The sequence below is a fragment of the Salvelinus sp. IW2-2015 genome, linkage group LG1, assembly GCF_002910315.2.
Source record: "Salvelinus sp. IW2-2015 linkage group LG1, ASM291031v2, whole genome shotgun sequence".
NCBI classification, from domain to species: domain Eukaryota; kingdom Metazoa; phylum Chordata; class Actinopteri; order Salmoniformes; family Salmonidae; genus Salvelinus; species Salvelinus sp. IW2-2015.
This window is the reverse complement of record NC_036838.1, coordinates 46,514,848-46,530,036: the sequence shown is the minus strand read 5'-3', so window position 1 is coordinate 46,530,036 and position 15,189 is coordinate 46,514,848. Positions and strand designations below refer to the sequence as shown.

The window sequence follows — 15,189 nt, the reverse complement described above, 5'->3', positions numbered from 1 at the left end:
CACTTTACCCTGTCTTCAGTACATATCTACCCTTTTTCTATCCTGATGCCTATCACTTTACCTCTGCCTCATGTACATATCTACTCATTATTATCTATCCTGATGCCTAGTCACTTTCCCTGCCTTCATGTACATATCTACCTCATTATTATCTATACCTGATGCCTAGTACTTTACCCTGCCTTCATGTACATATCTTACCTCAATTCCTCGTACCTCTGTAATTGATATGGTACTGGTACTTGTTTATAGCTCCACATTGATCTGGTACTGTACTCCCTGTATATAGCTCCACATTGATCTGGTACCTGGTACTCCTGTTTATAGCTTCACATTGATCTGGTACTGGTACTCCCTGTATATAGCTCAATTGATCTGGTACTGGTACTCCCTGTATATTGCTCCACTGATCTGTGTACTGGTACACCTGTATATAGCTCGCAAATTGATCTGGTACTGGAACTCTCTGTGTATAGCTCCACATTGATCTGGTACTGACACTCCTGTATATAGCTCCACATTGATCTGGTACTGGTGCCCTGTATATAGCTCCACATTGATCTAGTACTGGTACCTCTGTATATAGCTCCACATTGATCTGGTACTGGTACTCCCCTGTATATAGCTCCACATTTGATATGGGTACTGGTACTCTGTTATATGCTCCACATTGATATGGGTAATGGTACTCTCTGTATATAGCTCCACATTGATATCGGTACTGGAACTCCCTGTATATAGCTCCACATTGATCTGGTATTGGTACTCTCTGTATATAGCTCCACATTGATCTGGTTACTTGGTACAACCTGTATCTGCTCTCACATTGATCTGGTTACTGGTACTCCCTGTATATAGCTCCACATTGATATGGTACTGGTACTCTCTGGATATAGCCCACATTGATCTGGTACTGGTACTCCCTGTATATAGCTCCACATTGATCTGGTACTGTACTCCCTGTATATAGCCCACATGATATGTCTGGTACTCCCTGTATATAGCTTTCACATTGAATCTGGTACTGGAACTCCCTGTATATACGCTCCACATGACTGTACTGGTCTCTGTATAAGCTCCCATTGCTGGTACTCCTGTATAAGCTCCACATTGATTCTGGTACTGCCCGTTATATAGTCCACAAGTGGATCTGGTACTGTACTCCCTTAATATAGCTACACCAATTTATCTTACTGGTACTCCCTGTATATAGCCCACATTGATCTGGTGCAACTAGCACTCATCTAGTGAATATAGCTCCACATTGATCTGTACCTGCCTTGTATCTCCCTATACTTATCCAGCCCCACATTGATATGGTACTGGTACTCGCTGATATATAGGCGTATCACACATTGATCTGGTATGGTACTTCCCTATATATAGCTCCACATTGCTCTGGTACTGTACTCTCCTTATATATAGTTCCACCATTGATCTTACTGGACTCCCTGTATATAGCTCACATTGATCGTGGTACTGTCACTCCTGTATAAAAGCTCCACATTGATCTGGTACTGTACTCCTGTAATTAGCTCCACATTGATCTGGTTAGCTAGGTCTCCCTGGAATATAGCTTCCACATGATCTAGTACTGGTACAACTGTATAATGCACCACATTGATCTGGTACTGGTACTCCCCTGTAATATAGCCCACATTGATCTGAGTACTGGTACTCCTCCGGTATATAGCGCCAACATTGATCTGGTCTGGTACTCCCCTCCTGTATTAGCTCACGTTGATCTGGTACTGGACGTCCCTGTATATAGCTCCAATTATCTGGTACTGGTATTCCTGTATATAGCTCCATTCTTGTGTTTTTAGCTACTCCATGTTAGAATTTATTGTATTTTTAACTCTGGTTGTTGGTAGGGCTCCTTTACAACATAACATCATACAGTAGGGGTAATATCCAGTTACAATCATTTACATTGATGCTGAATGCAAAAACTCTCCAGGCTTTATTTCTATGGAGATTACAAGTCTGTTGGGTATTTATCTTGAGCATACTAGACTTGTCAATGCCCACTCATGTTTATCTACTGTATGTCTCACCACTGTCAATTTGCGGTGCATCCAGCTCGGTGAGGATGTTGCTGTGGAGTAATTGTAGACCTCAGGGAGCGTGCCAGTATCCTCCCACCAGCCTCTGTTTTCCTCCACCACAGGTTCCCCATCCCTCCCCACCTAGCCTCCAACCTTGCTGCCCTGAAGTCCCTGCAGGAGAGGAGGGGCGGGGGGGGGGAAAAAGAAAGGACAGAGGGAGAAGCAGAAGGAGGGGGGAAATGTTAGGGGGAAAGGGGGAAGGAGGAAGAGGGTAGTTGGGGTGTGGTCAGATTCTCCTAGAATTTAACATTCCTTCCTGTCCCCTAACCAGTATCAAACTTAGTCTGTGTTTTCCCTCTGTGATCTTCTTGCCTATCCAACCACATCAAGGAAAAGGTGTGTTGGACCTAGTTAACATACCAGCTGTTGGTTATAATGACTTTGGTTGCTGATCATTGTTGACCACAACCCTAACCATTTAATAAACATACTGACATTACTTATATGTTCAATAACCATGGTAAACCTTTAAAAACGTGGTTGTGTCAGTGTGACCAAAGAGGCTAAAAACCCAGTGGAGTTATGGCACTTTTCTAGGAGGAGAATGCCTCATGAGAAGGGTCATTTATCTACTCCAACAATTGGGAAACATGCAAGCTCTACTAAATCGCATTTTAGGTGTTCAACAATGCTTAACCAATATCAAATTCTCCTGCGGTCGCTGTAATATAGAAACAACAAAAAACTATTAGGAAGAGATATAAAGTATACATAAATCATCTACATGGTCATCTGACAAAATAACAACCACTTCCTGCATTGATTATTGGCTAAACTGCCATAGCAGGATAAATAGTAGGATAAAAACAACAAAAAACTATTAGGAAGAGATATAAAGTATACATAAATCATCTACATGGTCATCTGACAAAATAACAACCACTTCCTGCATTGATTATTGGCTAAACTGCCATAGCAGGATAAATAGTAGGATAAACTAGGCCTACTGTCTCTCTCAACTGTGTGTCTGTGACTCTGGCTGTGACATTAGTCTCTAYTGTCCCAGAGAGCCCTGTGTGTCACATTACAGGGAGGTCACACAGAAGGAGTCCCCTGGCAGTCCCCACATCACTACACAGCCAGGAAGAGGGGATGTTAYTTCTCGTAAGAGCATTTAACTAGGAATAATATTCATATTCATAATATTCCTCAGTGTTCATGCTTTYTGCTTGTTTCTGTCATGCATTTACTGAAAATTCTATTTTATCTACAGATGTACGATCTTACGTAATTTGATCCCCATGTTGCAGGATTTCCTGCAATCCAGAAATGTTAAAACGTGTAGTGTATTTGAGGTTTAAAAAGGCTTCTGAAGTTTGTAATTTCCACTTTGAAATTTGACTTGATTTTTCCYTACAAAAAATATAAACCCCTACAAAAATGTCCATGAATTATAACCCATGTAATATTTCCACATTTCCTGTTGCTGCAGGATTTTTCTTTTTTGCTGTAGCCAACTGGCCTCTGACTCTGCCTCTCTCTTTCTCTCTCTCGCTCTCTCTCACCTACATTGCCTGTCCTATCATAATCCTGTGGAACCACAGTATCTCTGGTGAGGGCAGCTGCTCCTGAATATTCATGAGCTCTGAGACAGTTGCTTCCTTGTCGRGTTGTGATCCTAATCACCATTGAGATGCATAGAATCATTATGTCCACCAATCACTATGCATCAAAATATGGTGAGGAACCGCTAACTGATAAATATGCAAGAAACAGTATGTTATGCATATCTGTGGGCGGTCTTGGGTAGAATCTTGGTAGCATGTAGAGCCAAGACTAATTTCCAAAATTAACATAATTATAATGAAACTTGAGGTGATTCAATTTAATGTGGTAAATTAATTGAATTACTTCATAACACAAAGGTCAATTTAATATAGAAATAGTGCATTATTCTTGCACAAAGATAAACATGCATTCTACAAGTCGAACTGCTAACTCTACCATTACCAATCAATAGGACTTAACAGGGTAAGCTAGGTAACCTGGAGCATGTGAGAGATTTCCACTATATGAGCACTGAATCAAGTCTATAGGTCAGACCATGCCTGGAGTGGAAATGAGAAATCCATTGTTGCATCCCAATGGTCTTATCTGAGAGCATGTTTAATATCGTCTGCCATGGTTAATGGTTCCTATCATCATCATTAGGGGTCTTGATTACATATCTCCCTACTCAACGGAGGAGTCATTTGCTTACTATGAAGTTGTGCATATAGTTTGACGACATCATCTCAGATACTACTTCCTACGTTCTGTTGACAGCCAAGATAAAGGGATTCACAGTACAAAAAGGTATGTGTTCGGACTTTGAAAGGTATCAAACATGAGAGTAGCGCATTGAAAAGGTCAGTCCCATAGAGGAGAGCAGAGCAGAATAGAGTTTGGAAAGGCCATTGACTCCCAGTGGAGYCTGGATAACAAATGAAAGCTGCTATAATAATGGAACAGGGAACTCCTGCCTGAATAAAGACATTGTTATAGTAAATCCCTCTGCTCATAGAGAAACCTGCATGAGACTGGCAGGTACAGAGGTTAGTTTACAGACTATAAACTCACATTGAGTTTTTAGTTAGAGGACTTCCACCTTAATATGTAGTCTGTAAGCTCAAACTAAGTCCAGCCTCTTACCTCAAACTGCTTGACGATGTCATGGAAGGCAAGGTTGAGTTTACAGCTCTCTGCCAGTAGGGACATGCTGCGGTCGTACTCAGAGATATAGGTAGCGAACACAGCAAACTCCTCCTGACGAGACAGGATAACATCCACCACCTGCTGGCTCTCCTCCCTGGTGATGGGGAATATAATCATGTTGAGGTTTGGCAGATTGGTTGACAGTTAAGTTATTGAATAATAGTTTACATTTAAGTTATTGAATAATAGTTTACATTTAAGTTATTGAATAATAGTTTACATTTAAGTTATTGAATAATAGTTGACAGGTAAGTTATTGAATAATAGTTTACATTTAAGTTATTGAATAATAGTTGACAGGGAAATTATTTAAATATGGTCAGAGAAACATGGCAATACTCCCTGAGCTCCTGAATAAACACACATACACACTTCATGTACACATCTACCTCATTATTATCTAACCTTATGCCTAGTCACTTTACCCTGTCTTCATGTACATATCTACCTCATTATTATCTATCCTGATACCTAGTCACTTTACCCTGCCTTCATGTACATATCTACCTCATTATTATCTATCCTGATGCCTAGTCACTTTACCCTGCCTTCATGTACATATCCATCTCATTACTATCTATCCTGATGCCTAGTCACTTTACCCTGCCTTCATGTACATATCTACCTCATTATTATCTATACTGATGCCTAGTCACTTTACCCTGCCTTCATGTACATATCTACCTCAAATTCCTCGTACCTCTGTACATTGATATGGTACTGGTACTCTTGTTTAATAGCTTCCACATTGAATCTGGTACTGGTACTCCCTGTATATAGCTCCACATTGATCTGGTACCTGGTACTCCTGTTTATAGCTCACATTGATCTGGTACTGGTACTCCCTGTATATAGCTCCACATTGATCTGGTACTGGTACTCCCTGTATATGCTCCACATGATCTGTGTACTGGTACCCTGTATATAGCTCCAATTGATCTGGTACTGGAACTCCTGTGTATAGCTCCACATTGATCTGGTACTGGACACTCCCTGTATATAGCTCCACATTGATCTGGTACTGGTCCCTGTATATAGCTCCACATTGATCTGTACTGGTACCTCCTGTATATAGCTCCACATTGATCTGGTACTGGTACTCCCTGTATATAGCTCCACATTGATATGGTACTGGTACTCCTGTATAGCTCCACATTGATATGGTATGGTACTCCTGTATATAGCTCCACATTGATATGGTACTGGAACTCCCTGTATATAGCTCCACATTGATCTGGTATTGGTACTCTCTGTATATAGCTCCACATTGATCTGGTACTGGTACAACCTGTATTAGCTCCACATTGATCTGGTACTGGTACTCCCTGTATATAGCTCCACATTGATATGGTACTGGTACTCTCTGATATAGCTCCACATTGATCTGGTACTGGTACTCCCTGTATATAGCTCCACATTGATCTGGTACTGGTACTCCCTGTATATAGCCCACATTGATATGGTACTGGTACTCCCTGTATATAGCTTTCACATTGATCTGGTACTGGAACTCCCTGTATATAGCTCCACATTGATCTGGTACTGGTACTCCCTGTATATAGCTCCACATTGATCTGGTACTCCCTGTATATAGCTCCACATTGATCTGGTACTGGTACTCCCTCTATATAGCTCCACAGTGATCTGGTACTGTACTCCCTGTATATAGCTCCACATTGATCTGGTACTGGTACTCCCTGTATATAGCTCCACATTGATCTGGTACTGGCACTCCTGTATATAGCTCCACATTGATCTGGTACTGGTATCTCCTGTATATAGCCCCACATTGATATGGTACTGGTACTCGCTGTATATAGCATCCACATTGATCTGGTACTGGTACTCCCTATATATAGCTCCACATTGCTCTGGTACTGGTACTCCTGTATATATAGTTCCACATTGATCTGGTACTGGTACTCCCTGTATATAGCTCACATTGATCTGGTACTGGTACTCCTGTATAAAGCTCCACATTGATCTGGTACTGGTACTCCCTGTATATAGCTCCACATTGATCTGGTACTGGTACTCCCTGTATATAGCTCCACATTGATCTAGTACTGGTACAACCTGTATAATGCTCCACATTGATCTGGTACTGGTACTCCCTGTATATAGCTCCACATTGATCTGGTACTGGTACCTCCTGTATATAGCGCCACATTGATCTGGTTTGGTACTCCCTGTATATAGCTCCACGTTGATCTGGTACTGGTACTCCCTGTATATAGCTCCACATTGATCTGGTACTGGTATTCCCTGTATATAGCTCCATTCTTGTGTATTTTATTACTCATGTTAGAATTTTTGTATTTATTTAACTCTGGTTGTTGGTAAGGGCTCCTTACCAACAATACATATACAGTAGGGTAATATACCATTTACAATCATTCTACTTGATGTGCTTGAATGCAAAACTCTCCAGGCTTTATTCTATGGAGATTACAAGTCTGTGGTATTTATCTATGAGTGCATATAGACTGTCATATGCCCACTATGTTTTATCTACTGTATGTCTCACCACTGTCTAATGCGTGCATCCAGCTCGGTGAGGATGTTGCTGTGGAGTATGTAGACCTCAGGGAGCGTGCCCAGTATCTCCCCCAGCCTCTGTTCCTCCACCACAGGTTCCCCATCCCTCCCCACCGCCTCCAACACTGCTGCCCTGAAGTCCTGCAGGAGAGGAGGGGGGGGGGGGGAGAAAGGACAGAGGGAGAAGCAGAGGAGGGGGAAATGTTAGGGGGAAAGGGGGAAGGAGGGAGAGAGGTAGTGGGGTGATGGGTCAGATTCTCCTAGAATTTAACATTCTTCCTGTCCCCTAATCCAGTATCAACTTAGTCTGTGTTCCTCTGTGATCTCTGCCTATCCAACCACTCAGGAAAAGGTGTGTTGGACCTGAGTTACATACCAGCTGTTGGGTTACATAATGACTTTGGTTGCTGATACATTGTTGACCACAACCCTACCATTTATAAACATACTGACATTACTTATATGTTCATAACCATGGTAAACCTTTAAAACGTGGTTGTGTCAGTGTGACCACAGAGGCTAAAACGCCAGTGGAGTTATGGCACTTTTCTAGGAGGGAATGCTCATGAGAAGGGTCATTTATCTACTCCAACAATTGGGGAAAACATGAAAGCTCACTAATCGATTTTAGGTGTCAAAATGCTTAACCAATATCAATYCTCCCTCCTGGTATGGTTGACTGGTAGCGAACACCATCTATAATATAAAGCCATAATGTGTCTACAAGGACAAGCGTCTGGACCTCATCAATTTCAGTTTTAGAACACTGCAGACATAAAACAAGTATGACACTTTACTTTAGCACCTCCCGTTCATCATCTACTATCGATCCCATCTGAGTTAGCATTCATCACTGCTGCTGTGAAGCAGACCTGCTACTTTATGTCCTGGCCGCCCGCTCCCCAGGGACGGACACTGTTGTCCCCACACAGGTCAGCAGCTTTACCCTCTACTTCTCTAATCTCCTTTCGGCCCCAGTGTATTGAATAAAGCCATACCATGTCAAATGACAGCATTAGACAGTTGGTTAAACAGCCAGTCAAGATTGGTCAAACCTGAGAGACACATTTTATAAAGACATCAAAGGTCAGGTCTGAGTAACATCCTGTATATTCAACCTGTCATTGGGAAACCCTGGAGAAGAACACTCAGAAGCAGATCCTCACTTCCCATTTGGGGACAGTGTCTGGAAATTATTTGTATTTGTGTTATTTCTTATCAAGCAATGGAACAATAGCCAGTATGTTTTCTTACAACTCTCACTGACGGTTTTCTTTTTCCCACACTGTGTGTGTGTGTGTGTGTGTGTGTGTGTGTGTGTGTGTGTGTGTAGGTGTGTGTTCCACACACAGTTCCAATCATGGATTCCTGAGTCAGGTCTGTTGGAGAGGGAACCCACTTTGGAATATCCCTTACCAATCTAAAAATGTCTCTCTACTGCGGTTCTAGCTTTAAGAATTATTATAGACCAGTGTTGCTTTTATGCATTATGCAACAGAATTATGAAACATGGTTGAATGTCATGCCTGATAGGTGGGTATGAGCAGTGCTGCCTGTAGCGTTTTGGAGGCCCTAAGCGAGATTTCAAAGGTAATATCCTGCAATTTTATATGTTTTGCCATGAGGCGGAGAGAAAACATTTAAATTTTAAAGCAGATTTCCTGCAATTTACAAATTTTGCCATGATYTATGGCATGCTCATATGATATCCAGACCGGGCACCAGGATAAAGTGACTAAGCCGGCAGTTGAAATTGGTGAGGGAGAAATATTTTTAGGAGTTCTTGCATTGGAATTATATTGAATTCTACKTATATCACGCTATACCACTATAAACATAAAGTTCAAATCCTGAGACTCTAAGATCATAGAGTTATTTTGAAGTAACAGGTAGACTACAGATTTCACACCAATCTCCGATGCGTGGTATCAGCTTAAATAGACAGCTGTGATTTGGGGGGGCATTCTATGTTCCTTTATYTATGATTTGTATTTCTGTGTGTTTGGCCGGGTGTGGTTCTCAATCAGAGGCAGCTGTCTATCGTTGTCTCTGATTGAGAACCATACTTAGGTTGCCTTTTCCCACCTGTATTTGTGGGTAGTTGTCTATTTGTAGTTGCCTGTCAGCACTCATGTTTGTATAGCGTCACGGTTCGTTTGTTATTTTGTTAGTTTGTTTAGTGTTCGTTCGTTGAAATAAAGAAGWATGTAYGCATCCCACGCTGCRCCTTGGTCCCCTCATTATGACGAACGTGACACCAATGCCTCGCAAAGAAGGGCATCTATGCAGACTTTGAATATCCCTTTGAGCATATTAAAGTTATGAATTACAATTTGTATGGTGTATCAATACACCCAGTCACTACAAAGTTACAGGTGTCCTTTCTAACTCAGTGACCGGAGAGGAAGGAAACTGCTCAYGGATTTTACCATGAGGCCAATGGTRACTTTAAAACAGTTACAGAGWTTAATGGCTGTGATAGGAGAAAACATTGTAGTTACYCCACAATATTAACATAAATGACAAACGAAGGAAGCCTGTACTGAATAAAAAATATTCCAAAACATGCAACCTGTTTGCAATAAGGAACTAAAGTGAACTAAGAAATTAACTTTGTTGCCTAGTTACAGTTTTGACTTAAATTGGATTGAAAAGCTATGGCAAGACTTGAAAACGGCTGTCTAGCAATGATCAACAACCAACTTGACAGAGCTTGAAGAATTTTCAAAACAATAATGTGCAAATATTGTACAATCCAGGTGTGCAAAGCTCTTAGAGACTTACCCAGAAAGACTGAAAGCTGTAATCGCTGCCAAAGGTAATTCTAACATGTATTGACTCAGGGGTGTGGATACTTACGTAAATGAGATATTTCTGTATTTCATTTTCAAWAAATGTGCAAACATTTCTCACAACAAGTTTTCACTTTGTCATTGTGGGGTATTGTGTGTAGATGGGTRAAAAAAATTATACTCAATACATTTTGAATTCAKGCTGATCAAGGGGTATGAATACTTTCTAAAGGCACTGTACAAAAACACTATTCCTTGTGTTTTGGTGTGTAGCATATGCTAAACTTTATAGCCTATTGTTTCATTGGTTTTTACTTTCCTAAAACAATAATTATTCACCTCACGATTCAGCTGTCGGAGATTTGAGCACTAAATGCACCAGGGCATTGCTTACAAGGCCTATTGGATTAGGCGTCCACTGTACTAACATTTTAAAAAGGAGGAGGCAATTAGAATATTAGAATATTTTTTATAAAGATAAGCATTACATTTTTAGATTATAGGAGTAACTGATAGGCCAAAAACATTCTTCCACACCTCAAGTTAAACTGTCGGAATCAGTTGGAGCACCTGTGCGTGTAACAGCTTTCGTTGGTGGAAGGAGAGGAGGACCAAAATGCGGCGTGGTACGTATCCATAATATATTTTAATAGAATGAATACAAAATACAAAAAGAAACAGAGAATCAAAATGAAACCGAACAGTCCCGAATGGTGAAAACACTGAAACGGAACAACCACCCACAACACACAATGGAAACAGGCTACCTAAATTGGCTCCCAATCAGAGACAACGATAAAAGCTGCCTCTGATTGGGAACCACACCAGGCCAAACACATAGAAAACAAACAACCTAGAAAAAAGAACATAGACTGCCCACCCCAACTCACGCCCTGACCAACCTAACACAAAGACAAAAAAAAGAAACTAAGGTCAGAACGTGACAGTGTGCCCTGCCTTCATACCATAGGCTTGCAGTATGATCGGCGCTGGTAGCCACACACAACAAACCTTCATAGAAGTTTCCCAACTTTTTTAGGGTAATATCAAAAGTAAGTCAAGCCATTGTTTATAGGGAAATACAAGCAGGATATTATATTGCAGCAAACACAGTTACAGTTTGAACTTAATTTGGCCAAAGAACCTGCCCAACAGAATGAAACAAAACACTTGCGAAATGGTTTGAACCTTCACAAAAGTTTTGAACATGCTATATTGCATCAATTACAAAGAAAAGATAGCGCTTAACCTCTAATTCTCCCAAACCCGGATCCGGGAGCACCCCCCACAGTAAAAAAGCTGACTAGCATAGCCTAGCATAGCGTCACAAGTAAATACTAGCATCTAAATATCATTAAATCACAAGTCCAAGACACCAGATGAAAGATACACATCTTGTGAATCCAGCCATCATTTCTGATTTTTAAAATGTTTTTACAGGGAAGACACAATATGTAAATCTATTAGCTAAACACGTTAGCAAAAGACACCACTTTTTTTACTCCACCAGTTTTTTTACTCCATCAGTAGCCATCACTATTCGACCAAATAAAGATATAAATAGCCACTAACCAAGAAACAACTTCATAAGATGACAGTCTGATAAACATTTATTGTATAGCATATGTTTTTTAGAAAAATGTGTCATGTTTTGTCTTTGATCATCTGTCTTGTCTGTGCTTCCCTCTGCTGGTCTTATTAGGTTCTTTCCCTCTTTCTATCTCCTCTTCTCCTCCTCCCTCTTCTCTCTTCCCGCTCTCTCTCTTATCGTTCCGTTCCTGCTCCAGCTGTTTCTCATTCTCTAACGACCTCATTTACTCTTTCACACCTGTCCCCTATTTTGCCTCTGATTAGAGTCCCTATTTCTCCTCTGTTTTTCGCTTCTGTCCTTGTCGGATTCTTGTTTTGATGTTTGCTGTCGCTGTGTCCTTGTTCGCCTGTGTCGTTTTTGCTTCTTCAGATGCTGCGTGTGAGCAGGTGTCTATGTCAGCTACGGCCTGTGCTTCCTGAAGCGACCTGCAGTCTGTGGTCGCGTCTCCAGTCGTTCCTCTCTACTGACGAGAGGATTTCAGTTTCTGTTTTGGATTTACCTTTGATATATCAGAGAATCATTGTTTGTTTGATCTGGAATAAAGACTCTGTTTCTATTACGTCGCTTTTGGGTCCTCATTCACCAGCATAACAAAATGTGCATATTTCAGGTATAAATACAGGTTCTACATTGCAGCTGCAATCTGAAATAGTGCGAGCTGCGATGAATAATAACATAGACCACGTCAATACCTAATTACTCATCTTAAAACATTTCTGAAAATACACAGCGTACAGCAAATGAAAGCCCGCAACATCTTGTGAATCCAGCCAATATGTCAGATGTTTTAAGTGTTTTACAGCGAAAACACAATATAGCATTATATTAGCTTAGCAAATAGCCAGAAACCAAAGCAATTTACCACGCAGCAGGTTAGCGATCGTAACAATACAGCAAAAGATATTAATTTTGACTAACCTTGATATACTTCGTCAGATGACAGTCCTGTAACATCATATTACACAATGCATATAGGTTTTGTTCGAAAATGTGCATATTTAGCAGCACAAATCGTGGTTATACAATGTGATGAGTGGCAACAGGTCATGCATTCTGGCCGGCGCCATCTTGGAAAGGCACATAAGTTTACGATTATTTATCGATTAGATTGACTAAAAAATACAGGTTGGACAAGCAAATGAAAGATGCATTAGTTATTAATGCAACCGCTGAGTTAGATTTTTAAAATTAACGTTACTAGACATACAGTGTGCGTTACAGCCAGACTAGTGCCGCAATAACGGCGGACAAATGCGTTTACATTTTTCCACATAAATACGGAATAACATCATAAATAGTTCTTACTTTTGGACGAGTTTCCATCAGAATCTTGGGCAAGGTGTCCTTTGTCCAAAAAATCGTTGCTTGGTTGTAAAACGTCTCTTCAACTTCGGAATTAGCAGCTAACAATAGCTATGTGGACAACATTCCCAAATCCCCAAAACCAATACTAAGGAAATTCCGAAAATACAATATACTCGCATAAACTGATATAACTCGGTTTAAAATAACTTCGTTATGATGTTTCTCAACACCTATATCGAATTAAATTACAGACGGATATAGCTAAGGCCGATAACTGAGCGTTTCTAAATGCCATCTTGAGGTCTTGCTTTGCGCATGACGAGCGTCGAAAAGAGAGCGCACTTCGTTCCTTGGCCTTTTATAAGCTCTGAGAACTACGTAGACACTCCATTCCACTTCTCATTGGTTACTGACATCCAGGGGAAGGCGGGTGCAGTTCATGTCGACCCATAGGACACATACAGAGCTTTAAACTGATCTGAGAACAGAGCCTCGTTTTCAGACCTTCGCAGTTCTGTCATGGATTTCGCTGCAGAAAGAGTTTCTGGTTCACCCACAGACATAATTCAAACGGTTTTAGAAACTAGAGATTGTTTTCCTATCATATTAGTACTAATAATATGCATATTGTACGAGCAAGAATTGAGTACGAGGCAGTTTAATTTGGGAACGATAAATGTCCAAGTTGAAACAGCACCCCCTGTAGTGTCAAGAGGTTTTAACGTACCCAACAAATGACAGCAATATGCTAAAGATATTATTTTACAACAGGCCTACTAATAACCTATCTTAAACTAWATACAGACCACACAATTTAGGTCAGAAATAGGAGAGAACAAACTTAATTTAGCCTACAAAAAACGATTTAAAGAATACATAGGCCTACAAKAATAACAATGATATACAATAATAATAATGATATAACCAATGATTATAAATAAAAAAAATAAAAAAATGGCAAGTTCAAAAATTGCATCCTACTGAATAGCGAGTTGCACAATAGCCTGCTTTGGCCACACCAACATTCTTCTTATCTTTGTCCACTCCAATATTACAACTTTTCCATACAGAGGACATTCCCCTTGTAGCAGAGCTCCAGACTAACTGACTCCCCTGATGGCACTGGTGCCTTTACATGATTTGGTAGCACCAATGAGCCTATCAGATTATAAAGCCATTCACAGTACTTAAAAAAAAGTGTAATAGACTAGTGAGATGGTTTTGAAGAAATAAGTTATTTCATCATCTTGTGATGTTGTGATTCAAAATATGTTAATGATTGTCATGCATTTTGGGTAGACAATTAAGCTATTGTTGTCACGAAGGTCCCTCTCCTTGTTCGGGTGGTGCTCGGCGGTCGACGTCACCGACCTTCTAGCCATCATTGATCCATTTTTCATTTTCCATCGGTTTTGTCTTGTCTTCCTACACACCTGGTTCCAATCCCATTCATTAAATGTTGTGTATTTAACTCTCTGTTTCCCCTCATGTCCTTGTCAGAGATTGTTTGTTGTATGTAGGTGTGTTATTTGTTCTGGTGTGCGACGGGTTTTGCACCCTATTATGTAATTTTTGTATACTTTGGTTTTCTGATTTAAATKTWTTTATTTATTAAACAGCTCCGTTTTTACCAAGTTCATTCTCCTGCGCCTGACTTCCCTGCCACCAGCATGCACCGCATTACAATTGTTGTTATATTTTACTGTTAAAACAGGGCTCCAGAATGTTCTGGGTTGTTTTTCCAATAGAGATGAATTTGCCTACATCTTTATGTGCTGTTATATAATAGGCTAATTTATTTTGTGCTAATTCCCCACCTGAGCAAGTGGAAACTCAAAACACATTAGCTAGATCACTAACTCTTAAGATAATACCCACTCATAGTGGCCATGTATTAATCTAACAGTGCATTTAATGTCCCAAAAAACATTGCAGATGTAGTCTACCGTCCAATGAAGCCTATGCACTCGCTATGGCCAATGCGCATTTTGTGCGCTCTGTCTATCAGCGCCATATCAAATATATTTGTAAAATAGTTGCTATTGAGCTCATAATTGAGAGTTGAGAAATAAAAAGCATACCTACAGACACCTGAGAACATCCTATCTGCATCTGTGACAACAGGATAGCTGTGTTTTCCAAGCAATTATAWTTTTTTATG

General features: G+C 40.4%; 1 protein-coding gene across 4 annotated transcripts in view; it reads right to left on the bottom strand.

Moving 5' to 3' along the window:
* Positions 1-15,189, bottom strand: part of LOC111976876 (FYVE, RhoGEF and PH domain-containing protein 5-like) — a 75,943-nt gene that overhangs the window by 35,968 nt on the left and 24,786 nt on the right. For all 4 annotated transcript variants that reach the window (XR_011480432.1, XM_070445223.1, XM_070445228.1 and 1 more), the window contains exons 6-7: positions 7,330-7,481; positions 4,740-4,896 (exon numbers count right to left, since the gene is read on the bottom strand). Coding sequence is in view for 3 of the 4 variants with exons in the window: in XM_070445223.1 (XP_070301324.1) it covers positions 4,740-4,896; positions 7,330-7,481 (309 nt within the window). In the remaining variant the exon portion in view is untranslated. The remainder of the gene's footprint in view (positions 1-4,739; positions 4,897-7,329; positions 7,482-15,189) is intronic.